Genomic DNA, 27914 nt, shown 5'->3' with positions numbered 1-27914 from the left:
TTTTACTGTGTCCTGTCAGGCTCGATTTTTGTCTCTCCGTTATGTTTTTCATCTGGGTTTTTTTGAGAAACCCGAGCCGCTTGGACCACAGCCTGAGGACACAGTGAAATAAGACAAAGCAATCAGTGTCCAAAATCATTATGTGAAAAGTACAATTCTGAAATATTACAGAACAATGCAAATGATTGTTGAGTGCTTTGACGAGAGGAACCATGCACTCTCATGTTCATTCACTATGAGAGTTTTTAGATTCTACATTTATACATTTATTATTGAGTGATGATAGATCCAGCAAAGGACTCGAGAATCTCGCTGCACCGTTCATCAGATTATTTTGTATTTGAAGGCTGGATATTCTTGCTAGCTTTTCAACAAATTTGGCAAAGGCTAGGTATATGCTAAAAGAAATATTGGATTTAAAATGTTGTCAAGGAAAGAGCTGAAGTAAATGACGATCATATATTAATCATGTGGCAAGGAATCACTGACTATACATGGCTAATACAAAACCGTTAACACCAACATTTAACAGTGTATCACTAAGACACAAACACATTAGACAATTTGAATTAGAAAAATCACTACACGCACAGCTTTTATGAAATACAACTAGTCACTGTTTCACTAAGATTTAGTTGACAACTAAGGAGAGATTATTTTTTATAGTATTCATTCTTATCTTGTACAATTGTAGTCTAAATATTCACTATTTAAGGAGTAATTTTCAAGGAATATAGGGCTATCTATATACTAGTCTATGAATGGAAAATGTTGAATACATTACAGTGTTCTGTTGGGGCTGTCTGTATTTAAATGTATTTAAGTATATTTTTTAAATGAAGATGTGGGATATTTTTTCAAGACTTGATTTTAGATGTTTATTATTGTATACTTATGTTATGCTAATTTCTATAGGGTCTTTTATCATTGGGAAACACAAAAATGCAAGATGTGTTAACTATGGTACCTTGAAGCTCCTCTTCCTCTTCTGCACATTCTGCTCTGGGTGGAAGATGATGACGTAGACTTTGGGCATGTAGAGCATCCCCAGAGACACAGAGGCACTCAGGGACATGGACACGGTCAGGGTGGCGGTTTGGATGAACAGCTTGGGGAGACAAATACAACAACATTACTGACTGACAGGTGAATGACAGGTGAATGACAGGTGAATGACAGCTTTGTGGAGACACATGGTTTTCAGAACATTAAACACAACCAAAATTAGCGAACATGTGTTTATTTGAGTTTCAATTTCAAATTTCAATATTGTGCATATGAAGTACTCCATTTAAAGTCGTGCAGGTGAAGACATATCTATATACTACACATCTATTTTCTTTCATTCATGATTTCCAAGTCCTGTGTCCTGCACTTGGCTGGATTTCATTACCTTTTTTACAATTCCGACAGCGCTATACCCTTTGTGATTTCAGGGTATCTCTGTAAACGACAATCTCCAGCTGTGCAACTGGTGCACACGCAATGTTTATAAGAGTAACCTGCAGAGGGCTGTTGAGGTTGTGAGCTCGAGCTTCAACAATGGCAACTTCAAAAAACTTGAAAGCAATTCACAACTTGAGAAATGCTACAAAAATGTATGTTGAAATTGTGCTCAGGGTATTGATCTCACATTATAAAACATCTATACTATAAAAATCACCAAGACCTATGGATTTCAATCAACCAATTTTCCCAATTTTCCTACCCCAACAAGTGTTACAAATGTACATCCATGTGATTATTATTGGATGGCAAAAGTGAGTGCTCCAGTGCAATCAGTCAGCATTGGTATTTATAAGTCAGTAACCTGCAAAGTGATGCCAAGTTTGTGAGTTCGAGCCTCACCTGGAGGAATATTTTAACGCCCCTTACTTGGATAAAGCTGGAGCTAGAAACCTTTGTAAAAGTATTGAAAAGCAGATGGCTGTTAAAAGTCAGCTGCTCATACAGGTGAAGACATACCAAAAGAGTACGCTTTCATCTTCTTGTAATTACTGTAATAGAAATATCATGGCATGCACTTGTCTCAAAGACAGCATTGCTTATTTCTTTACTTGGATTTTTTTGTAGATTTTTTTTGTTTTCTTATAGACAAAGTACAGGATATACTCATTTTGTAAGTCGTCAAAAAACATAGTCATATATTATTTTGTAGACAATTAATCTACTTCTTATTCCTGTTGAATTTGCAGAATATAAACACCTGGATGGAACACTGCTCTTCCTGTTTTTGCTAACACCATCTTTCATCTTCTGCGTATTGAATCTCAAGCATTTCACACAAAAAAAAAAATCAATCCATTTTAGAAAGCCTGTTTGAAGGTTTCCCTCTCCAATCTCTATTTGCCATCCTGGATTTTCGCCAGACTTCTTTCAAAGCCATACATTTTATTCACTATAGTCCAAATCCTGTGCAGGTTTTGAAGCAGTGTCTTGGTTTCAAAATGTCTCAGTTTTGTTGAAGGGGTGATTATAATTATTTTGGTTTATAATCTGGTTAATCCCATAGCGCTCCACTTTGAGGGTATAATTATTGCATGAGTGCCTTTTTGTGGCTACTGCATGCTCCATTTTGTCTTCTCTTTTTAATTATGGCCCAATAAACTTGACCTGCTGTGAATAACCTCAGACAGTGAGTTCAGGTGAACATTTTCAATGACCTCTGTAATGAGGAGGAGACATTTACACCACTCAGAGATTTTAACCAACAACCAGGAGAACAGGAACAAAATGAGGATGCGATGTTGCTGCATGATTTTCTCTGAGACCTGGCGAGACAGTTCCATTCTGGATGCAGCTATAGAGCTAGCAGGACACACGCCCGACCGAGCCAACTTGATCTCTGATCACTCACTTGAGACTCTGGTAAGAACGCTGGGAATTATACATCTGTATTAACAGCTCCTGGTGTGCTAAAGTCAGTGGATAAACTGTGTAGACCAGTTTTGCTGCTAAAATGTTTTATCATTTTATCTCCCAAGGGAATTTACTTCCATTTACATCTGTGCAGCTGGGGACTTCAATCACACTGACACACTTAAAAAAGGTTCTTCACAAATTCCACCAAAAATGTGAAATGTGCTACCAGGTGTTTACCAATGTAGCAGACACAGAGCCCAGGTCCCCACCAGGGTCTGTCAGACTACCTCACTCCTCTACTACACCCACTGTATACACCCAAGATCAAAAGTGGTGGGAGCATGGCTGAAGGCCGCTATTCCTATGCACCAGAACTATTTCCAACACACAGATTGGGATGTATTTAAAGAAATGTGTGAAACTTTAGATAACTATAGCTAGGGAGCTAGGAATAGTACCTTTAGTTCTGGAGATTAGGAGGCGTAGAGCACAGCCAGCTCTGCTCTGAGGAGAGGCATCAATGCTGCCAAACTTCAATGCGGGGTCAAACTGGGCCTTAACACAAGAGACGTATTGAGGTCAAGTTTGAACCCGCCATCAGGGCCATCACGGACTATATGAGGATATCACTACCTCTGTCTGACTGTCCCACCTTAGATGAGGTCCAAAACGTCTTTATGCAAGCTTTGACACCAAGCCTGTGCTGCACCCCCTCGCCTCTTTTGACTCTGCCCCACTCCTGAGCACACATAAGGCTTTGCCTCTTCCTCCTCCAATCTCATTGTCAAATTCACAGACAACACCAAAGTGCTTGGACTCATCACCTGCCCTGGGGCACTCACACTGCCCCAGCTGGGGAAGGCCTGACAATGCCTATACTACCCGAGGAAACTGAGGAGTGGCAACATCCCCAGACCACAGATGGTGAACGTCTACAACTGTGCCATCAGTAGTGTTCTGAAGAATGGATTATTGGCATGGTTCTCCAACTGCACAAAGGCCAACCAGCAGAGGGCACTTCAATGGGTGGTAAAAGCAGTAGGGAAATCATTTGGACTGTAGACTGTGGATTATCTCCTCCACTCTCTGTCGGAGGAGAGTGCACAGCATCGTGTCCTGAGGTAGAAGGCCAGAGCAACCTGACTGGCCAACAGCATGTATCCTGAGGCAGGCTGCTGAGCAGTGCCACCTCCCCTCTCTGCCCCCTTCCATGGACAATAACCACATCCACCAATATCCACACCAACATTAAAGTGGACTTTGCATTGTTGCACAATGACATAACATACTGCACATATCTGACTGTATGTTCCTGTGATGCACTTTACTGCTGATATGCCCTTTATCCTACTGCTATGACTGTTACTGTTTATTACAAATGTGCTGCACTGAATGTCTTTACGGTGCTAATGTTTACACTGGGGTTATTTATGGGGTTTTTGAGCTCTTGCACCTTTTGTATTGCACTTTAAATCAAACTATGCAGTGTTTGATGCTCTAAAGATAATTTTGTTGTTTTCTATGACAATGGCAATAAAATCTTGAATCTTTCTTTCTTTCTCTTAAATAGATAGATAGATAGATAGATAGATAAATACTTTATTAATCCCCAGCCAGGGAAATTCACCTGTCCAGCAGCAAAACAGAGACACAACACAAATTGCACACAGGTATAAAATCACAAAGAATACAAAGATAATAAAGTGCACCCGATCAACAAGAGCTGTTATACAGTCTTATAGCAGCAGGAATGGCTGATCTACTGATCCTCTCAGATCTACAGTGCAGCGAGAGAAGCCTGGTACTGTGGCTGCTTCTCTGACACAGTCTCGTGCAGCAGGTGTCTGCTGTTGTTGAGGATGGTCTACATCAGACCAATAAAATTAATAAATATAGTAAAAAGTAGCGGGCCCAAAATTGAGCCTTGCGGCACTCTTTTTATTAAAGTTTAACAGTTTAATTTGAAGTCATCAGCTACTGCTGCCTGGGTCCTTTTTGAAAGATAATTTTGGAACCAATTACATGTAGCATTGTCAAATCGTATACGCTTCAGGTGCTTCAAAATGATTTTATGATGTACTGAATCAACACTTTAGTTAAATCCATTAACTAAACAATCTTGTTTATCATCAAGAGCTGTGAAATTTTAAACCTTTGTGGTTACAATGACAGTACTATGCCTTTTCCTGAAACATTTATTTAAATAAATTGTAAACTGATATGCAACTAACTTTTCTAGAACTTTTGCAATACAAGGTAATTTAGATATTGGTTGGACATTATTTACATTTTTAGCTGTTCCACCTTTATGTAAAGACAAAACATGTGCCATGTTCCATAATTCTGGTACTATGCCACTTGAATTGATAAATTAAAAGATTGAATTAAATATGGGGCAGCTAGAAATAGAAGTTTTGGATTGAGGTCATGAGCTCCTGTGGACTGTTTTGGGTCTATGGAGCTGAGAGCATATAAGACCTCCATGTAAGTGAAAGGTCTTAAAGAGAAAATATTTAATAACATTTTTAACTTTAAACAAAGGCATGCCCACGTGCTGCCAGAGGTTCAGATTCAAGATAATCTAGGTCAGGAGGATCACCATTATTATCCAAAACATCACATGCAAAGATAAAATGTCTATTAAAAGCATCACATATTTCCTCTTTAGAATTTACAATCGCTGAATCCAATAAAATATCAGTTGGTAACGTAGGATCTGAGAGGGATGTAACTGTCCTCCTCCTTTGCCATATTTTTTGTGACGTTCTGTGAGTGCGGACATGAAGTAACAAGTTTTTGTCTTTGTAACTGTTGATAAAGATTTCTTTTTTAATAAAAAAAAAGCCCAATCCATATCTGATCTAGTTGTGTGTACAGTTTTCTAGGGAGCAGTTCTTTTTGTAATTAAACATACAATTTCTGTGTTGAACCAAGGATTGTTATAATTTTTCATTCAAATTTTTCCTTTAGGTGCATGTCCGTCTGCAATTTCATTAAATGTACCGTATTTGATAGGTTCACCCTTTTTAACCTATATTACAAAAATTCAAGGCCATATCAGGGACTGGGAATGCTATTAGCCGATATCACCGTAATACAGGTCAGAGATGAAGGCCTGCTCATTGAAATGTTTACATAATCTTCTCATTTTTATACACAGATGTGTCTTTGTCACTTTTGTATTTCGAGTAAACCCAGTTGGACAATGGTTGCTAAAGTCCAGTGCTGAAAACACCATTTGCCTTATAATTATGGGGTTTGTTTGTTAAGATTATATCAATGAGTGTGCCTTTATTTCAATTTCTAGGGTCAAGTCTAGTCAGAATAGAATAGAATAGATTAGTTCTGTGAGATTCAGGACATTGCATAGGTCTTTCAAAGTTTCGGACTCTTTCCTCAGCCAGTTAATATTTATATTGCCCATTATTAGGGCTTTGTAATTTTTAATTAATATTTATATCCCCTATTATTATGACCTCATAATTTTCCAGTTTTGAAAGCATCATTAATAGTTCATTACGAGCATTTTTGGGTGCTGAAGGCATACAATAAATACCAACAATAGCCAGTTTTTTAACACAATAATTTATATAGCTAAGAGACAGAAACAGATATTCAAAACATTTAGGCTTTGAGCAGGAGAATAGGAGGTCCACAGACAAGTGATCTTTGACATAAATGGCAGCACCGCCTCCTTTAGATTGCCTGTCACAATGAAAAACTAGGGACATTCATGCTTGTTAGGCTGATGATCTTATGGGCCATGGACACTGCCCAGAAACTAGGCCTCCTGTGGTTATTCAGATCAGTCATAGAGTTAAACTTTGATGCATGCTGAAAAAAAGTTGCAGCATGTCAAGTTTTGAACTTAAGTTTGCTGTCATATAATATCATAATTGCTTTTACTCTACTGATTTATTCAGATATTTTATACAAAGGAAGGCAATACATTTATACAAGTTACAGTAATGTGAGCTCCAGTTGCACAGTCAGTCAGCCTGTGGTACATAAGACAGTAACCGAGTGATGCTGAGGTTGTGAGTTTGAGCTTTACCTGGAGAATGTGCATTTTAAATGGTTGATTTTCATTTAATGTCACCAGCTTGTGCAGGTGAAGACATACCTATAAACTACACACGTACTTGCCCTCAGCCATAATTTCAAAGTCCCGTGAATAACTTTTACTAGCCACTTCTCTTCTTACCGGTATTATTATACTACACTGAGCTTGAGTTCAATGCTGTGTTTACTCGTCCTAAAATGGTACATTCTTTGTGATTTCATCATCAAAGCAGCAACAAGCTTCAGTGGGGCAGTCAGTCAGTGCACGGTGCTTATAAGACAGTCACATGAAGAGTGAGCTTCACCTCGAGCAAATGACTCTTTTGTATTATCACCAAAGAACAGAGGAATAGTGAATGTATATGCAGACCCCTAGAGGAATACCAAATAGATGTAAGGATGCAGTGAAAGAGGACATGGAGTTAGTTGAGGATGAGAGAGAGAGTTGTAGACTATTCACCTTCTCTGTGGACTGAGCCGTACCAAAGAATATTGGCACAAAGGCCAGCCACACGATGCAGGTGGTGTACATGGTGAAGCCAATGGGTTTGGCCTCATTGAAAGTCTCTGGGACTCCTCTGCTCTTCACAGCGTAGACGGTGCATGTGACCTATGAAACAAGAGACAAAGTTAACCACTGCACTAAAGTCTAGTAACATGTAATGTATGTAACTGTTTCTTTTCCGTTTGCTGCAGTGACATGCAGTTGTGGTATAGCATTTATATATATATTATATAACTGAAACTTTCAGGGATAGATTGTGAGAGACAAGACTCAAACGCAATTTTTTCTTTTCTTCTCTTTTATGTTTTATTGGAATAATGCAGTGTAATCATAAGCTTGCACAGAAAGATGGATTCTCGTGATATTTGTGAGTTCACAAACTCACAAGAATCCATTTTATAATCCCGCTGTAAGGTTCAAATTCTCCCAGTAGCGGGCAGACCAGTCACAGAACAGCACTGAGGTGTATGATGAAGGAAAAGGCAAAGTGTCCGAGCAAACTAAAACAAACATGAAGGACACGCGGAGGGACTTAAACCTCTTTTAGTGAAAATACAGATTATTTTGTTTGTGAAAAACATGCAGAAGGTAAACATTTTGTGCATTTGTGAACAGGGAAGATGTCTGTGATTTTCTCTCAACTGGATGGACCAAAAGTTAGATTTTTTTGTCTTGTTCCGGTGTTGAGATGCTTTGACCAATAGATTAAAATATTCATCATGACGATACCCATTTTCCCGATCACTTTCAGCAGGAGCTGTTCCAGATTGATGAATGTGTAGAACTTAATTCATAGTGCTACACAGACCAGTCTGGCGTAAGGTAAGCATAATCACATTAAGTATAGGTAAGGATAAGGTAAGTATAATCACATACAAAAACATATAATGTTGCCAAATATTTTAAAAAAAGAGCCAGACTTTCCCAACAGAACTCTCTTCAATTCTTTCTGCCATATTGCAAGGCTGGTTGTCTGCTGAGAGACAGCATGTGGAGCCTCTCTGACCCTTCAAACACCCCCAAAATACATATTTAACCATCACAGGGGCATACAAAGACGTTTAATAAGGTAAAATGTTACTTAGTCCTGCTTTAAAAGGATGTTTGCCCCATAGGGTTGAAGAGTAAAACAGGGAGCAAGTGATGCCAAGGATGTGAGTTCGAGCCTTGTCTGGAGTAATGATATTTCAGTACTACATCTATTGATATATTATTAATAACAGTTCAATGTGGGGAGTGGTCTTAAAAGATTCTGAGTAGTGCTGCCATTGTTCTTACCACAACTCACTGCCTATGTTTGGATAGAATTATCAGGGAATGAAAAAGTCCCAATTCCATGTGTTCCAAGTCTCCTATGATTATTTTACAACCTAAATATTCACCAGTTCTGTCATAGCAGAAGACGAAGTTTAAGAGGGGCTAACTACATGGAAACTGTAAACAGCTATTGTCTCCAGTTTCAGCCTTAACGACTCCATTCAACCATTAGTGAAAATGGAGACAATAGCTGTTTATAGTTTCAGTGTGGTTAGCCCCTCCCTTCAGATAGATATAAGGCAGTGTCCACCAGCAATCTATCCAGAACTGAAGAAGCGGCTTTGATAAGCAGCGAAACATCTTCACTCTCACAACAATTTGTCCAGTTGACAGATTAAAACTTTGTCTTTTGCTATGGATCAGACCTGGACGACTGAGGGATTACACAGACATCAGTTCTGTCACTTATCTCTTCAGCACCAATTGCCTTGTATTTGATACTTTCTTTTTAATAACATTAGGTCTGAAGTTACGAGCTCCAGTGGCTCAGTCAGTCAGCCCGCAGTACAATCTGAGGTTGTGAGTTTATGGCTCACCTGGAGCAAGTCCTCAATTAAACAACTAGCACTTAAAAACCTTAAAAACCTGTAAGAGTACCAGGAAAATACATAACTTTTTTATTCAAATACCAATGAATTTCTTTTGAATAACTTTTTAATCTACAAATCATTCCAAGTACCCACTTGTAAATGTTTGTGTACTCCGAGGAGTCCATGTACCAATGTCTGAAACACTGTAATACACGATAGAATTGTTACCATGAGAACGATGCTGTAGCTGAGGCAGCAGATGATTGACAGGTCAGACATGTCACACTTGAGGATGCCACGGGCAAGGTCAGGGTTCGGGGGGCGGAGCTCTTCATAGTCAATGATGGTGTGAGGAGGGACCACGGCGAACCACACAAACACACTCACCACCTGGATATGCACAACATGTAGATTTATTAGAATATAACAGAATACAATATGGAAGGGATTTTCAAATTTTTGCAAGAACCTATTGTTTTTTTCAAGGAAAGACTCCTGGCTCACCTTGTCTATTGGTGGTTTTCAGGTTATAAACTGTGATAATGTCATTATCCCAGATGGGGGCAAGAGGCTGATTTGATTATATTGTACATGAAATATCCAAAAGTAAATGCACAAATGTTGAACCTGATCATTCCTATTAGTGACCAGACTTAAGAACTCACTGTATTACAACAAAACTCAGCATTTTAACCATTTTAAATACCCACATTTAAATATTATTGGCCTATACAATGTGTGAAACCCAGCAAAATGAATGTGTTGTGTGTGCAGTGATTGGTGGGTCAGAGTCAGACCAGGGTTTGTTTTTCATACCTGACAATTTTGACTGTTTACTTGCAATTTATTGTCACAGGAAATTTTGTCCAGTCATTGATAGACAAATTGCTATATCAACAAAACATAAAACATTCCAAAAACCAAAGTTCTTAATTTCTGATCATTGCAAAAGAAAATACAACATCATAAACACTGAGGACAACAAACACCATTGCTGGATAAAAGAGGCAATAGAAATTCGGGAATCGTGCCAGCAGGACTATAAAGCGGGACCAGGGAGCCTTTTTACTCTCACACATTTGGAATACTGTCCTGAGGAAGGACTGGACTGGAGATGGCGCCCTACCTCTATCGGCAGGAAGACAACACCAAAACCTGTGGCAAATTTGAATAAGACTGCAAGTGAGCAGTCAAAACTGTCTAGTGTAGGAAAACTCAGATCTTTAAAAAATAAATGAATAAATAAGTGATCAGCAAATCCATCTCTCACCTGCACTGATAGGAGTATGAAAGTGATGACCAGCTGGGAGGTAGGGCTGATGAATTTGGGTGGGGTCACGGATCTCTTGCCCTGTTCGAAGATGCGGTAGATGCGGTTGGTTTTGGTCAACATGGCAGAGTAGGTAATGGCCATTCCCAACCCGAGGAAGAGCCGTCGGAACGCGCACACCACCACACCGGGCTCAGCGAACATCAAGAACGTGATCAGGTAAATCAGAAAGATCCCTGCAATCAGAGAGTAATAATATCATAACAACAGTGACATAGACAGGAAAACATTTTTTTTAAAGACATGTCTATTGTCTCATATGCCATAACAACATTCTATATCCTGTGACACTGATGGAGACGGAGGTCAGTTACTATAACTAATGTGCAGATCATTGTTGAAGTATAACAAGTTCAAGGCCTCGTCACAGATGCCAATTATTAGCTGAAAGAAAATATCCAAAAAGCAATAGTGAAAAATAGATCTTGCCCCCCATCTGGGAGCATGACATCATCACGGTCGAGTATTTAAACCCAAGCAACACTACTAAAGCTCACGTCTAAAACAAAATGTAGCTGCATGTATAAAAAACATATTTATAACAACTACTAGTATCTCATATAATACCAAATTCTTACCAAATTATTTTATATCACAAATAATACATTTTATTATTATTTTTGCAAGTTAATTTTGAATAATCCTACATTATTAGTCTGTCTACATCTCCAAAGCTTAACATACTCCACCTTGTGATGTCATGAAGTGCTAAATTTCAAGTTAGTTCAGTAGAAATTATCAAGGCTGTATTTATCTAGCTGATTCTAGTGAAGGTGTATGGAGTTTAAAAACACAGTGGAGCGAGGAACTCAGCCTAAATTTGCAGGATTTGTGTGTTAAATGTGGTAATGAAACAAAACACCACTCCAGGTATATTTTTGATTAGGAAAAGACTTATAATATTGATCAGAAAATAGCGTAAAAGGGAAGATTATTGTTGTAGTACATTGAGTTCTTGGTTAGTTCTTGTTTTTTGGGTTTTTTTTGTAAAGTAATGGGAAAGTTCTTAAACTGAGCAAGGCAGTGTTTAAAGAGTGTGAGAGAGAGTTTTTAAAGGGTGCAAACGAGTGGGTGAGAGAGTTGCAGATTGGGTGATTATTTCTGTTTTGATTTGTGTGATTTTAATGTCTTTCTTATTCTGTAAAGCACTTTGAATTACCTTGTGTACGAATTGTGCTATACAAATAAACTTGCCTTGCCTTAGTCACTGACAGAAATGATCAGATTCAACATTTATACATTTACCTTTTAGATATTTCATGGCAAATTACATTTTTCAATAGGAAAAATGACTCTTGCCCCCCATCTGGGAGTATGACATCAATTGATTTTAAAATCTGAGTATTAGTATTGGCATTTATTGGTTATCAGCCACAGCGACAAGAACAGTATCGGCTAAAAAATCACACCTTTCTACCACTCCACTCAGAGAAATCGGGAGTGTAACCCACAACCTTCTTACTGAGAGGCAGGGCTAACCACTCTGCCACAGTACAAACTCATGACATTCTGAGTTATAGTTGCATGTTAATGTGTATCCTCCTTGTAGAACATGTACTATATTGAACCAGGCCTGAACCAGAATGTGTTTTACATGTGAAATGTAATAAAAGGGTCACTGCAGAAGGTCAGGGCATCTGTCTCTGTCTGCGTGTGTGGAGCTTCGATGGTTTTCCTGTGATTATTCCTCCCAGTTCAGCATTATGCATGTGCTGCTGAACAAGAGAACACTGAACATTACATTATGACTATAGGACAAAAGGGAGATAATAAAGTCATGATATAGTGAGGACATTTCAGATCAATAAAGCCTATATTTTCTGCAGCACCTATTGCTATATTTTGCGGAATTTAGTGGCATTTTACCTGTAAGGAACTTGTGTTGGAGTCTGACTTTTGAGTTCTTGTCGGGCTAACAAAGTAAAGATGGCGACAGACATCTAATCCAGTTGTTGAAAAGGAATCTGTACACTAAATTAAGATTTTTTCCATGTATTGCAAAGAGGGGTACTGATAAAACAGAACATAGGCATAACAGTATATACCTAAGAAAATAGGTAAGGTTCTACTATTGAATCAGCATGTTCAACTGTCATTTTCCCAAAGAAAATGGTCTGACTACCTGCAGGCAAATCCATGTATTTAAGTATTTTTTATGATCCACTCTCCCATAATGTTTCACCATATGCACAGTTTAGTTGCAAAAAAGGTTGTGGTTGCTGAGGTTATGAGTTCTAGCCTCACCTGCAGCAATTATATTACTTCAAAAGTGGCATCTACTGATATATTTTTTTAATAACAATTCAATGTGGGAAGTGGTATCATTATCTGTGTCTCATTATCTTTTTAATGGAGAGGTCTATAGCCAATCCTCTGTCAGTAAAAGTATGTGGTTTGCAGCAGAGTTTGGAGAAGAAATTTGACTATTCTGTGTTTTATCGGTCTGATTAAAGTCCGTTAAGTTTCTGTTCAGGAAATATTTTAATTTTATAATAATATAGTCTGTAAGAAAAACTGACTGAGTGGTATGAGGAAATACTGATCAATATTTCATATTTCTCTCCCATAATTGAACAGTAACTTGGCCAGTCAGCTGGTCTCTTACTTTGCCACATGCCATTGCTGCTCCTACAGTCATTTTCTAATCAGAGCTTTACTTAGTTTGTACCTAATAGCATAATTAAATCCAGGTGGCATTTCTTGGACCAGGCAGTGTAGAATCTTAAAACAGCAGTAACCCTTGACTGACCGGTGAGCAATACGTAGCTGAGCTCTCTCCCCGCCGCTCTGACAATGGGCGTGTCATTGAAGCGGATGAAGGTGATCACCACGGCGATGGTTGCCAGGATGCCAAGCAGGGCCAACGAGGCGGGCACCACGGCCCAGGGCGAGTGCCACTCCAGCTTTATGATGGGGGTGTCTCTGCAGGCTGTGCGGTTGGGAAGGGGGCGCATGTGTGTGGGACACATCTCACAGGTGAACTCATCCAACTGGAACTGGTATCCATCACAAAGCTGATAAGAGACGGAGAGGGAGTTAGAGAAGGACAGAGAGAGAGAGAAGGGAGGACAGAGAGAGAAGGAGAGAGAGAGAGGGAGAGAGATAGGGGAGGACAGAGAGAGAAGGAGAGAGAGTGGGAGAAAGAAGGAGAGAGAGGGGCCAGCAAGATAAATTCTCGTGATATTTGTGAGTTCACAAACTCAAAAGAATCCAGCCGGATTCTGCTGTTGTGATTGGGCTCGACCCAACAGTGTTTCAGGCCAATCAAAGTGTAGCAATGTGGTTGGGAAGCCAAAGTTGCACCAAATGAACCAAAACAAACACGTCGGCGCAGATAGACATACTTAAACCTATTTCAGTGGAAATACAAACAATTTTGTTTTTGAAAAATGTGCAGAGGGTGGAGAGTGTTTTATGCATTTGTGGATGCACATCTGCATAATGCAGATGTGCTTTTCTTTCAACCAGATTTACAAAAATTGATTTCTCAGCTTGAAGTAGGCCTATTCATCTCAAAGTTCTGCTTTTACCAACGCTTTCATCAAGAGCTGTCCCAGACTGATAAATGTTTAGAACTCAATTCAGAGAGTATAAATACCAATCTGGCATTAGCAAGGTTAATGTTTTCAGGTAAGTAAAATCAGTTTTGCCCCAGTGTTTAACCGCTCTAACCACTGAGCTACTGCTCAAGTCTAATCATATGAAGTATTCGTATAGCATTAGATTTCATTCAGAAATATCATTTATCACTAAAATGTTGGAAATGTACTGCCAATAAAAGATATTGATGAGTTTAATGGCTTAGTTCATTTTGAGACACATTTCAGACGTGTAATGTTACTCTGTTTCCGCTCTTGTCTCATATGATCTATGGGCTTACTGTCACTCGCAATGTCCTTTTAATACTTTTATACTACTTACAACTACAAAAGTTATTTATATCTTTTGCAATTCTCTCAATTCTACAGCAAAGAGTCACAGATAGTCTAGTATAGAGTATAGTAAATGTGGTTGAGTGGTTAACCTGTCTTCTGTTTTTCTGTAAAGAGGCTCTTGGTTGAATTCCTTCTGCCTTTAAGTGGAGAGTGCATGTCCCCTCTGTGTTGCAGTGGGAAGTCTCCACTGGAATGTATGCACAGGTGAACTGGAGAATTGAACATTTTATTAAGAAGGAGTGTGGATTCTGTACCTAATATTGTGTCCAGTGATAGAATGCATTTATGCATTTTGTAACCAACATGTATTCATGCAATTCAGCTTCCAGTTATATGCAACAATGTGAGGGCTTTTTCACATTAAAAAAAACATATCATTTTGAAGAGTTAATCGCTATGGCAACGATCGTTATTTTGCATCATTTTGAAACCCTTAAATAGTAGGTTATGCATAGTTACCTCACAGTGCCAGCAGCAGGGCACCCCTTTCACCATCTTCTTCCTCTCTCCAGGTTGACAGGGGAAACTACAGATGGACTCTGGCAGGGACTGGTCTCCTCCGGACCACTGCATGTCCTCCAACTGTCAGGAAATACAGAAAAAGCATTAGATTAGCCATAACATTAAGACCACTGCACCATGGAAACAGTTTTGGGGATATCCTGTATAGGCTAGCACGTTGACATTTGGTCCTCAAAGCGGATGTTAGAAACAGGAAAAATAGCTCTTGCATGATATGTCACTTAACTTGTTGGTCATGCTGCCCTGAATTAACTGTGAAATAAAGCCATCTGTTGCTTGTTGTCGAGGTGTGTTGAGATTTGGTCTGGCTGCACATGCTTTGACATGTAATTTGACATCATACTTTGTAATATTCTTACGTTTAGTCTGAGGTTGTTGGTCCACTGCCCAATGACCCTGTAGCCTGGGTGGGTGTGGTTGGTCATCTGAAATTGGAAAATGTCGTAGCGACCAGGGGCGTCTCCATTCTCATTGAACAGCACACCAGTCCCTGCACTGCCTGTGGACAGAGAAGAGACTTAAAGGAGAGGTATTACACTTCTATGAAGTATTAATTACTAGCACATAGCTTATTTAGATCACCATGTTACCTTTTATTGTTGTTTTGAAAATGCTATATTCCCAAAAACAAGATATTAACATAATTCAAATAAAGTTCAAGGTTTCTTTTTTAACCTTCTGAGTCCCCACTCTCTTTGCTCTCCATGCTAAATCACTCCCTCTACAGAGTGCTATCACAACAGAATTGGTGTTGCTCACACCCATAAACCACAATCTTCCATACACCAACACCTGCTGCAGTTCACCTATCCCCCAACAGGTCAGTGGAAGATTAGTGTCTATAGCCCTCCATCGTGTCCTGCAACACCTGGACAGCAGTGGAAAAGAACACTGTTTGTACACTACAGTCCCACCTTCAGTACCAGAGTCAAGGTAGAGGAACACTGCTTAAACACAAGCACTGCAGATGCAGTCTGAGACACACATGAGCAGACAGCATCAGGACTAACACCACGCACTTTTGTAACAGCTTCAGAGTCTGTGCTACATGCAGTGGGTCTGAGGGGTACTCCTTTGTGCATTTTCGGGAGGCCATAGATGCAAGCAATGGAGTCACCAGGATAGAACCTGTAATACAGCTGTCTATCAATGACTTCTTCCTTCTCCAGCTTCTGTAAGCAGTCTATGATCTTCTTCTTGTACCGACTAGTAGGGTCTTGTTTCAGCAGTTCATAGGTGGCAGTGTCACTGAGGAGGCTGTTCACCTCAGCCCTGTAATCAGCTGAGTTCAGGATCATCGTGCGTCTCACTTTGTCAGCTGGCAAAATGTTGATGCTGTGGTCCTTTTCTAGAGCAGTGAGAGCTTTCCTGTCCTCTGATGTTATGTTGGAAGGAGGAGGTTTGGCAACCTGCCTCATGATTATTAGCAATATACAGTATTATTAATAGCGGTCTGCCTCATTGCTGTGTTTAACTAATGGGCTTATTCAAATGATGTATTTAATGTGGATTTTTTTCTGAATGCATGTTTTTGTTTAGTTTTTTCCTCAATTTACCTCTTTTTACTTGAATATGCATATGCATAATACCCTCTCTTTAACTTTCCAAGACTCAGCAGTCACACCTACCCTCTTAGACCTTCTCCCACATCTTAGTCAAAACTATAGATCTGTAGGTCTGTTTTAATTGTCCAATAAAATTGTATTTTAACTATTCTTAATAATACCTGCATCGCAGTAGTTATAGTATAAAAATAATCACCTATGCCTTTTACAGACATGATGGATGAGGTGTGTGTAGCCCATACTCCAGCAACAGCATCAGTCTTTTCAGTTAAATGCAAGAAAATTTCTAGGATTTTCTGCATAGCGAGAGTTATAGTAGAAAGTTTCTTGTAATATAAAAATACAATTTCTGTGTACATATTTGGTAAAATTATTTATATCATTTTGTATTTAATTTATGAATGCCTCTAGAAAACTGGTAGATGCAGGTAGGATTGGTAGAGAACTGGTACTTTCCATAACCAGAACTGCATCACTCTCATATTTAGCATTAGCTTGGATATGGGCACACAGCACAAACAGTTTAAAACAGTTAGCTTCTCTCTGATGCTAACTGCAAAGATTCAAGTGTCAGGGCCAGATGTGTGTGTGTGAATAATTCACCAAACGCACCGCACAGTGAACATGTAAAGTGCATTAACTTATAACGGAAAGGAACAGACTTCACAACCAATCAGAATCAAGGTGGAGAGGGTAGAGGGGGAGAGGAGAGAAGAGGGGATAGGTAAGAGGAGGGAGAAGATCTAAGCTTTTTCTTGCTAGTCAAAGTGAAGACGACAGGGAAGAGGTCATTCTCCAGGCCAAGTCAGTGAATCCATAATGAAAATAATATGGTTTTATTTTAGTCTTACAATTGAAACCAGAAGTTTACATACACTATATAAAAAGACACATGCTTTTCAGTGTCTGACATGAAAGTAGGCAAAATATTTCCTGTTTTAGGTCAATTACCAAAATTATTTCTATTAATTAAATGCTGAAATAAAGAGAGAAGGATTTTGGTTTGTGAAGTTGTGAAGTTGTAGGGTACTGTTTTACACGGTTGACACAGGCTGTGGACTGAGCATTGAACAAAATCCCACTGCAAACTGTAAGGAGGGTTTAAATAGGGCCTGGGAGATATCGCTAGATTACTTAAAAAGGAATGTTCCTGATGAGGCAACAACTTTATAACATGGTACTATATTTGCATAGCATTCCCTCTTTAAGAAAAATCAAAAGAAAGCCCAAAAGACAACTGGATAATATGGGGGGAAATGTATAGACAGAGGATGGGGCTATATAGATAAAAAACAAAAACAAAAACAAAACATCAAGCTGATCATTGACAATGTAAAATGATTCAATTTTAATTCAATTATTACACAGCCAGTAACTATTCTGCTGAATCTGTCTAACCAGCCATAAGATCTGTGTCCAGTTTTATCAACCTCTCAACATTAACATAACGTTCAGACCTAAAATTTACCAATTGTGTCTACTTGTGTTAAGACAAGTGAATAGTTAAATTACTTGACTATAGAAGCATATTATTATGTAAAGATCCCTCTATTTCTTCTATCATTTTCACACAGACAATACGGCTGCAGTTAATCTGAGGTCAGTGTAGTGGATCTAATGGGGGTGAGAAAGGTTAAACAGTGAAATGGCTTTTTAGTGAGCTGCTGAAATATTTACACACAATGATTCCTCACTCTGCTCAGATTAAAAATACAGAGGTCTCTGACAGGACAAGGTGCGGTGAAAACCAGCAGTGCCAAGTCATGAGGATTCAAACGTGTGTGGTGCAAAGGAATGTGGAAACTGTGGTGAACTTATAGTGTGCCCAAACTAAAAGACAGGGGTGTTTTCTAGATAAAGGTCCAAAACCAAAACATGAACGCCCTTCGAGACAACTGTTGTTGTGATTTTGGGCGTTACAAAAATAAATGAATTGAATTGAATTGAATTGAATTGTGTAACTTTTCTGTCCACCTACTTATCTCCATGGAAATGTTATTGTTTTGCCTGTAATGTTCCACAGTATGGTGTATTAAACATATCTATCTACCAGTTGTCATCAGTTATATTTGTGTGCTTGCCTAATTTAGCTTGATGGTGTCACCCGCTTGTCTCCATGGAGATAGTTAAATTCAATGGCATAATGTTGATCATCCATAGACTGTATAAAGAAGTGGACTAAGGGAGAATGACGTCACCCGTAACTATCACATTTTTATTTTGTGGATGACCTGCCACCTGCTCGTCACACTGAAAATGGAATTGTTTTGCCTGGAATGTTCCACAATGTGACATTACGCTTATCCATTTCCATGTAGACAAGTAGGAGGTGCCTTAAGGCTAGTTGCAGGTTATATCTATGGAAAGGCAAGTGCAATGCATAATTTCAAGGTATTTTTTCAGCGATAAAACACCTTCAATTTAATGTAAGATTCTATAGAAATTACTGTGGAATATTCCAGGCTCCAAAAAATTACACAATGCCCCTTTAAAAACAATAATCATATTAGATTATCGATATTTACATAGTGGGTCACAATTTTCCCAAAAGCATAAATCTACAACAGGCTATAAAGAAATCTGTAATTGGGCTCGTGGTATATAGAGCTATTTATACATGCTAAAAATAAAATGATTTTAAAGATTATGCTTTCATCTGTTAAATAGTTTTAATTTATGACACCTGTGGATCATGCTGTTATAATTTGCACATTTTAAATCACAATATTCATCTAAAACATCCGCTGAATTCCACGTCATCACTACTAAGAGCCATGTAGCTGTCGGCTCCTCTGATGGATAGCTGCAGGTCACACTAGCGAGACACAGATTTTTTTTCACCAACTAAGAGAACAGAAGAGAACAGAACTGGAGAACAAAGTAAGTACAGAGCAGTGGCCAGGTGCCGGTGTTGGTGAAAATGGAAAATGATCGAAAATATGATGTCTTGAAAATAAGTGATAATTAAAGTCGCTCAAACAAGAACAAATCACTCCAAATACAACTTTGAAAGGGTAAATGTTTAAAAGCTCTGAAAAGTTGATTTTGCAAAACTTTTCACAACTGCTCCTAATCACTATAAGATACTGAATGACCCTCACAAGCATTTCCAGTGGTACGTCTCTCATTCTTGCACTACAAAATACAGTTTTACTCACCATTGAAGCTGACAGCCCGGATGTAGCTGAGCAGAGCCCTCCCCTCCACAGGGTCCATGTTTGGGCACACCCCTGTCCCACCTGGGCACAGGTCCTGGATCATGGTGTGCAGCGCGTGAGCCACGGCGTACACAGCATCGATCACAAACTGTACCTTCCCCTCCTGCTCGTACAGAGAATCCCGGCCGATACGCTCTTCTCCTGCAAGATAAGACACCGGGGGATCTGAAGGGTTTTTGGTATGTGGCATTGATAATGTGCAGTGACATCATGCCAGGGCACAATGTACACATTAGCACACTGACAAAGAAAGTTTTTAAATGGATTTAAACAGCACATTTTCAGGAGCCTGTCATCAATATGAGCGTTCATCATGGTCATGTTGGACCAGGTGTTTGATTTTCAACAAAAAGGGGACAGGGACTGAGTGAAAAACTGTTGGCTAATGCTGACTAGCTTGTGACTGTAATTGTATGTGTGAGAGGCGTGTTTAAGTGCAAAAATCCTCTCACCTGTTGTAGTTCCAACCAAGTCAGCTCTTTAAAGTCAGATTGTGTAAAACTAAATATCAGACTAAATCTAACTTGAGTAACAGAGCTTCCAGCAGAATAGTACTTGGGTGGCTTACAGTCTACAGTTGCCCTTGTGTTCAGAAAATAAGCCACAAGAACAACTTCAGCATATTTCTTCACACCAAAGCGCTACAACTCTATAGGCCTACAATATTTAGTACAGATAGGGCCAGCTGAAATTCATATTATTAAAATGCAGAATAGTTTCTAGCTTATCACCTAATCACTAATAAAAATGATCAGTTTTAAGATTTTTTTATTTATTTTTAGGAAAATAATTGGCAAAATACAATTGTAGGCCTACATATAGGGAAAAGTGTCTCTTGCCCCCCTGATTACACATCCTATAGAATCTGAAACCAACAATGTCTCAGATTTGAATGACTCAGGATAGGGCAGATAACATTGTCATAGGTTTCACACATACATGCTTGAGGCCCCAAACTCGAAGTGCTGTTGTTGTCCTTGTGCCATCATCATACACATGTGGTCCCAGAATTATTACACAAGTTATCACAGGACCATCATACACTAGCTGCTTTTCCTTCCAAGGCACAAAATAATTACATTAAGAAAGGGCTGAAGGAGAAGATGACCCAGAACCAACATCTAGAATGATGTTGCTTGGACATCAGCAAATCCGATTGACCCAATGGTCACCCCTCGGATGACTAGGGTAGTTAAATAAAAAGAGCTGTTTAATTTTACTGCAGGTCTTAAAGGTACAATATGTAACTTTCTGGTGGTGGCACATCACCTGTATGATTCCAAAGAGATAGATACGTTTTATGCCATACTGTGGAAGATGATAATCAAAGGAGCAACATTTCCATGGAAACAAGCAGGAAGAAGACCTCCTCCAGGGTAAATAAGGTTTGTGGAGATGCAGGCCCACTCAGAATGTTTTTTCAGTGCAATAATTACATAGAAAAGCATGGAGCATCTGGCAACTAGTTGTCTGTACGGAGGTGTTATTGCTTTGCCTTGAATGTTTCACAGTATAGCATTGAACTCATTTACAGCGCCTCCAGGTAAAGTTAAGGGACAGATTTGTGGAGAGGTGAACCCGCTCACAGTAAGAATGCATATTTTTTATTGAATAATTTATAGTTCCATCTGTGAAACATTCCTGGCAAAGTAATAACATCTCTATAGAGGCAACCAGGTAGCAGAACACCTACCAGAAAAGTTACATAGTGCATCTTTAACATATAGTATCTTCTGTGTGCTGTACTGTAAGTTTACCAGTGCACTTCTTCTTGTCCGGGTCCAGTTTGATTCCAGGTCTGGTGAGCTTGCACCTGAAGTCATCCTCCCAGAACTCATTAAACCAGATGTTCCTGCGGTTGTTCTCCAGCGAGCGGGACATAAAGTACTGATCAAAACCTACAGAACAGAAACAAGGTTAAGTTTAGGTCGTTAGTTCTGTTTTAAACTAGGGTCATCTTGATTGAGACCTCATTTAATCATGAAGGTGCACTTTGTAACTTTGTCACCTATTTGTCTATGTGTTTATTGCTTTGCCTTTATGACATGAAAATGTCTGTCTTGCATTTATTCAACTACAGGTGCATTCTAATAAACATATCTTCAATAACAAGGTATTATATAATATATCATTAAACCTGGTTCCATGTGTTTGAGTGTAGTTTTACCGTCTATAGAAGCTCTCTTTGGCAGGATGGTGACTGCGCCCTCAGCCACATCCTCCAGCTCAGACACAGGAGAACTCTTGGCCCCCCAACTGTCTGAGCCCACAAACAGGAAGTGACCCGTGAGGTTGGCCCGTTTCGCCGCCTCCAAGACTCTTCTGCAACATACACAGGACAACATGGAGCCTTATCTTAATTTCACAAAGAGAAAGACATAAGACACGAACACCTCCATGGTTGCAATTAGCTAATCGCAAAGAATGCTCCTGTATCCATGGGGTATTTTTCTGTAGGTGATTCTTGTATTAGTTTTACAGTTCATCGAAGTGTTAAACTCTCATTTGATACCTTAAAGACTTGGGCTGGACCATTTAATCAAACTAGAACTACAGATTTTGAGCAACTGAACAAATCAATGAACGCGAGTAGCCCAAAAACTAGATTTAGTGTTCATATTTACTTGATGTCATCCTCATTGGCGAAGATTATAACTCCTCTGGCGTTACTGGTCTCCATCAGGCGTTTGATGATTTTGTCAAACTCTCCGGCTGTGGGCTCACGAGGGATCTTTACAGACTGGGCTATACACACTCCTCCTGAAAATACAGGCGGACAGAACCAACAGATCATTCATAATAATTCATTTGATTAATCAGTGCCTTTCTAGATAATCAGGGACAATTTACAAATGGTTAAAAGACAAATACAACCTGAAACACATAAAAACAACAAAATAGAAAAAACGGGCCATAGGACATGCACATTCCATTGACTTGGGAACTTAACCCACAACCTCCTGGTCCACTTCCTACCTGCCTCTCTGGAGATCTGCATGAAGGCGTCCACCCCGCTCTCTCCATAGTTGCCCTCAGAAGCCAGAGTGGAGACATAGTTCCAGCCCAATGCCTTGACGATGTCCAACATGGCCTGGGCCTGATATGAGTCTGGAGGAACCACGCGCGAGAAGAAGTCGTAGCGGTTATTGTCGCTGAGCTCTGGGGCGGTGGAGGCATAGCTCACCTGGGGGATCTGATAGAGAGAAAACATACACTGTCTGAATTCTGCCTTCCTCTGTCCTCTCCACTAAAAGCTGATCTTTGACAATTTAAAATGACTGGATCTTGCTTTGAGTAAATCAACACAGTTATTTTCAGTAAAAGCAATACTGGAATTATTTGAATGAGTCAACCACTGTTTCAACTGTCGATTAGTATTATAGTCTATTAATCAGGCAGAGGGAGAGTAGTTTAAAGAGAAATGATCCCAAATGCTTTTTGCAAAACGCTGATCATTTGCTTAACGTTAATTGATTACAAATTGTAGAAAATACATTCTCAAACTAACAGTGTGTTTATTATATTGACATGAGTGATTTATCCTGCTGCGTAAGCTTCAACATCTGCACATTAATTAGAGCACATAATGGTTTCACTATTTCATCAATTTCACATAGACCTGTCATGATAATAGTAAATGGTCACGTTTTTATAAAGCACTTTTCCACCTTCAAGGCACTTTACATCGAGGAACCATTCATCCACTAGTGTACACACTGGGGGTGAGATGTCTTGCCCAAGGACACAACAACAGCATTCATCTGTGAGAGCTGGAATCGCACCACCCACCTAACGTTAATGTCTACTGTCGCCCAACTGAGCTACTGTATATATATATTATATATACTATATTGACTTATTTTCAAAACATGATAAATGAAACAATACTTTTGGGGGGGCAATATTTATTGTGAGTACTTTTTCTTTGAGCTACTAGCTAGTGGGGAATCTTTAGTTATCTCTATGTACTACAATAGGGTTTGAGTTGCAGAGGGCTGAAAAAATTACTTCTATGAATCATTAGAGATACAAACAAAGTATAAAAGCTTTTCACTGAGATATTTATTTTATTGCAGCTCATGTATTTTAATGATTTTGTAAATAGTGTATTAGCATAATCAATTAGTTTCAGTATTATCGTTTATCATCTATATTTTCTTCAGCAACATATAGCACTTCAAAATGTATTATCGTGACAAGCCTAATTTCAGATCATTTAAACTCTCAATATCAGTCAAAATTATAGGCAATGTGATTTATAATAAAGTACATTTTTCACAAACATTTTCAGAGATCCTTTTTGATGACATAAGAAGGTGAAAAGTAAACCAGATGTCCAGATATTGCAAGCGAAAGGCGAAAAGTTATGGTGAAATCTATGCAATCTATACTTTTTAAAATAACAGACATACCAGGTGAGGGTCACTCATGTTTAATCCGAGTAGTTTTAAGATAAATCATTGTCTACAATTTCAAGTAATGATGAAAAAAACCCTCGAAAAGCAAACTCACCCCTGCCAATATGGAGTCCCTATCAAATTTAGTCACCTAAGCTTGTTTAAAAGAAATTATGGTCTATGTTAATGATGTATGTTACTAAATAGGCTGACCAAAAAGCGTAATATGTCTCTTTAAAATAACATTTGACCTAAAACACTTTTAACACAATTAAATATACATATAGAGTGAACAGTCTAAGTAACTGATTGTAACTCTATCCACTGGTTCAGTATCACTCACTTCCTGTTGTTAACCTCTGTACAACATTAGATCACGTCTTCTGAAACACACTGCGGAGCTACGGTTACAATCGATTGACCCCTGATCATAAGTGACCCCTGCCCCACTGACCCGCTCCAACCAGCCCTCTTCTGTGCATCCACCTGATTACACTATTACACCACTTCCATAAATATATTCTTTTATTCGTTGAGTCTTTCTAACCTCAACATTCTTTTACATCTACATTAGGGTTGGGTGAAACAATAACAATGTAATCGTAAAATAAATCCCAATCTGCTATTTTGGGGGTGTCAAAACTGAAAGCTAAAATGAAAGACAATAAAGGACTACTCAAATTTGCTAAATATGCAAAATACAACTTTGAGTAAGATAATGATGAGCAAACACTGACATAACAAGCTCATATTAGTGGGTTTACATAATATGTCCCTTTTCTATCAATCAAATACTGCAGCTGATGCGATGCCGACAGATAGAAACGTGCCTTCACTGCTCCCTGCTCCACTCTGCTGACTGCTGGGCTGTCCTTTGTTCCATTCAACTCTCCACACCAATACAATAGGGCTTTGTGAGCTCTGACATCACTACAGGTCGCACTGTCCCATGTGAACAGAGCCCCAGTGGCCTAATGGATAAGGCACTGGCCTCCTAAGCCAGGGATTGTGGGTTCGAGTCCCATCTGGGGTGAAAGATCAATTTTGTCTTGATTATAAATTGGAGAACCAGAATTTGTTGAGGCAGGTTGAACACAACACAATTATTCCAGACGGCTGTTAGAAAATTGAATATACAACAAAGGCAACAAGACATAGTACAAGCAGATCAAAAATATAATTTCAATGGAAACTAAATACACAATATTTAAAGCCTGTCTGTACTTTAGATCCCTACAAACATTCATTCACTTCTCTTAAATGTTAATGCTCCTGGAATGCTCCTCATATTGATCAACAGGTTTTTTTTTGTTTTTTTTTTTTTATCCAAATAAAAAACACCTTCAATATTAATTTCCTGATCATAAACAAGACTGACGTTTAAAACAAAAATAGTCATATATGCCTCCTCCTTCCTACATCTCTTCCAACCCCTATGCTATTACTAACAAGAGTATTGGCTGTAGCCCTCTTAATTAAAAGGATCCAGGCATAATATTAATGATTTGCAATGACTGAATCCCAATCTCGATTAAAACTTGATTAAATGCACAGCTCCACTTCATGTTTTAAAAACATCCAAATACTTGATTTTTTTTGTATCTGTCCATGTTCAAATAAACCAACATAAATACATATTATATCATATAGTATATAAAGTTTTATCTTAGCTGTTTTAGCTAGGATTGGCACATACCCACACCCACAGCCTGGGTTAACAGCATACAGGAACATTTTCGCGACTGCCAAACACACTATATATCTAAAGATATGTTGATGATATAATTTAAAGTATGTGTCAAGTATTAGTTTGAACTGAAAACAGCTGCTCAGGTGTGAACTGGGAGCAGCACAGACAGGATTATGCTGACTGAGAAGACTCAATCTGTGTCAGAGCTCACATAAAATACAATTACATTAACCCAGAGAGATTAACCTCCATCAAGAAGACTTCATCAAAATCATTAGCAACACGTCACTGCCAACACGCTAACCAGGAGCAGGGTAAAACCACCAAACCACACTGTAACAGACGACCCAGCAACTGACGAGAAGGAGTACATTACTGGGCGGATGCGATACTAATATTTCAAAATAGTTCAATTGACAACTCAAAGCTACATGAACTTGTGTGTTTGGATGAGGTTGCTCTTAGCTATAATGTCAGATTTATATAAATATCCTCCAGGTGAGACTCTAACTCACAACCTCAGCATCACTCTCCAGGTTACTGTCTAATAAGTACTGGAACACACTGACTGCTATTTAATAATCAGATGGATGCACACTTGTAGAACTTGATTGTGCAGAAAGATTGGGAAATGGTTGATTTTGATGATACAGTATGGATGTTCGCAAGTTTTGATTTAACATCGTAGTTGTTTAATTCAATATTTGCTCCAGGAGAGGCTTGAATTCACAACCTCAGCATCTCTCTGCAGGTTACTGTCTTATAAGTACCATGTGCTGACCACTTGAAGTCACAGGAGATACCTGAATGACATTAAAGAAGGGACAAAAGGATTTCTTGGGTGCAGAATTAAACAACCTCTCTACAATGACGGCAAGTAAAAACAATCAGGGGGCTCTTTGTGAATTCAGTAAGTAAGGTAAATCATTTGCACGTTCTTACAATGCTGGGACATGTTCACAGAGATGTGAGTGTGGACCCTGCTGAGATCTTTGTTTGAAGGTAGCGCAGAAAAAACATATAGCGTTTCACTGCTTGCTCAAGAGAGGCTCAAACTCTCAAACATGGCATCACTCTGCAGGTTACTGTCTTGTAGAAACTGCACACTGAGCGGCTGCGCCACTGAAGCACAACGTATAGAACAATAATTTGATGGTTGTAAATGTGTAATATGCGTTTATGCAGAAAACTTTGGGCATGATTGAAATCCGTAAGCCTGTTTGACTTGGACAACGTGAGATTAATTGATTAATTGATATTTCAACATGTTTCTGCAGCTGCAGCATGTGCAGCTGCTTCAAAGTTGTGGGTTACTTTTAGGTTTTAAGTGCTAGTTTTTTAATTAAAGTCTTGCTCCAGATGAGGTTTGATCTCACCCATGGTATCACTCCACAGTTTACTGTCTTAGCGCACACTGACCGATTGTGTGACTGGAGCTGGTACAAAGTGACATAAAACTCACCTCAAAGAGTCTGAGGATATTGGCCACCATGATGGACACTGAGCTGGCAGAGGCTCCTATCACAGCCACCACTCTCTCTGGTTTTCTGATCAGAGGAGGTTCCCCGTTTGAACAACGAATGTCTGACGTGTCCTTCTGAATCAGGGCCTGTACAAAGGTCAGCGACTGCTCCAGAGCATGCGTGTCTCTGGAGCAGGTGTCTAGGATCCTCGCCCCCAGAGTCACATTCGGCAGCAGGTCTGGGTCCTGGTTTATCTGGTCTAAGGCGTACAGCATGGCCTCCATCCTATGAATGCCCTTCTCCTTCTTTAGCTCTCCGCAGGGCAAACCGTGGGGCCCCCGGGCGTGGATTGGGAACAGGCCGCCCAGGGTGATGTCGCCGGGCAATTTGATGGAGTGCGGGTGGAAATGCTGGTGGGAGGAGCCAACGGGTTGGACAAACAGAACGCACACGGATAGGAACGGGACCCAGAACTGGAGAGGCCTGGGCCAGCAGGAGTGGAAGCAGGACGAGAGAGA

At 39.3% G+C, this 27914-nt stretch overlaps 1 protein-coding gene and 1 non-coding gene across 2 annotated transcripts; one reads left to right on the top strand and one right to left on the bottom strand.

Annotated features, from left to right (window-relative positions):
• Nucleotides 1-2: 2 nt before the first annotated feature.
• On the bottom strand, nucleotides 3-27812 carry grm6a (glutamate receptor, metabotropic 6a). The gene is made up of 14 exons (XM_033968843.2): nucleotides 27396-27812; nucleotides 22823-23039; nucleotides 22471-22606; nucleotides 22014-22168; nucleotides 21604-21744; nucleotides 19787-19987; nucleotides 15423-15562; nucleotides 15001-15123; nucleotides 13356-13620; nucleotides 10547-10782; nucleotides 9505-9666; nucleotides 7385-7534; nucleotides 968-1108; nucleotides 3-92 (listed from the first exon to the last, which is right to left on the bottom strand). Exons 1-14 carry the CDS (start codon nucleotides 27678-27680, stop codon nucleotides 3-5), a joined length of 2442 nt encoding a protein of 813 aa, XP_033824734.2. The 5' UTR covers nucleotides 27681-27812.
• On the top strand, nucleotides 25204-25276 carry trnar-ccu (transfer RNA arginine (anticodon CCU)). The gene has a single exon. It is a non-coding gene; the product is annotated as a tRNA-Arg (tRNA).
• Nucleotides 27813-27914: the final 102 nt, after the last annotated feature.

This window comes from Periophthalmus magnuspinnatus, chromosome 7 (assembly GCF_009829125.3).
Source record: "Periophthalmus magnuspinnatus isolate fPerMag1 chromosome 7, fPerMag1.2.pri, whole genome shotgun sequence".
Lineage (NCBI taxonomy): Eukaryota > Metazoa > Chordata > Actinopteri > Gobiiformes > Gobiidae > Periophthalmus > Periophthalmus magnuspinnatus.
This window is presented reverse-complemented; position numbering and strand designations above follow the sequence as displayed.

What these genes read in the sequence shown, in the direction of transcription:
- grm6a (XM_033968843.2), bottom strand. Translation starts at nt 27,680, where the DNA reads ATGGAGGCCATGCTGTACGCCTTAGACCAGATAAACCAGGACCCAGAC. An exon ending in CAGCTACGTATTGCTCACCG is followed by an intron (nt 10,783 to 13,355) that starts GTCAGTCAAGGG and finishes CTCTGATTGCAG; the next exon opens with GGATCTTTCTGATTTACCTG. An exon ending in AGAGGAAGAGGAGCTTCAAG is followed by an intron (nt 93 to 967) that starts GTACCATAGTTA and finishes CTGTGTCCTCAG; the next exon opens with GCTGTGGTCCAAGCGGCTCG.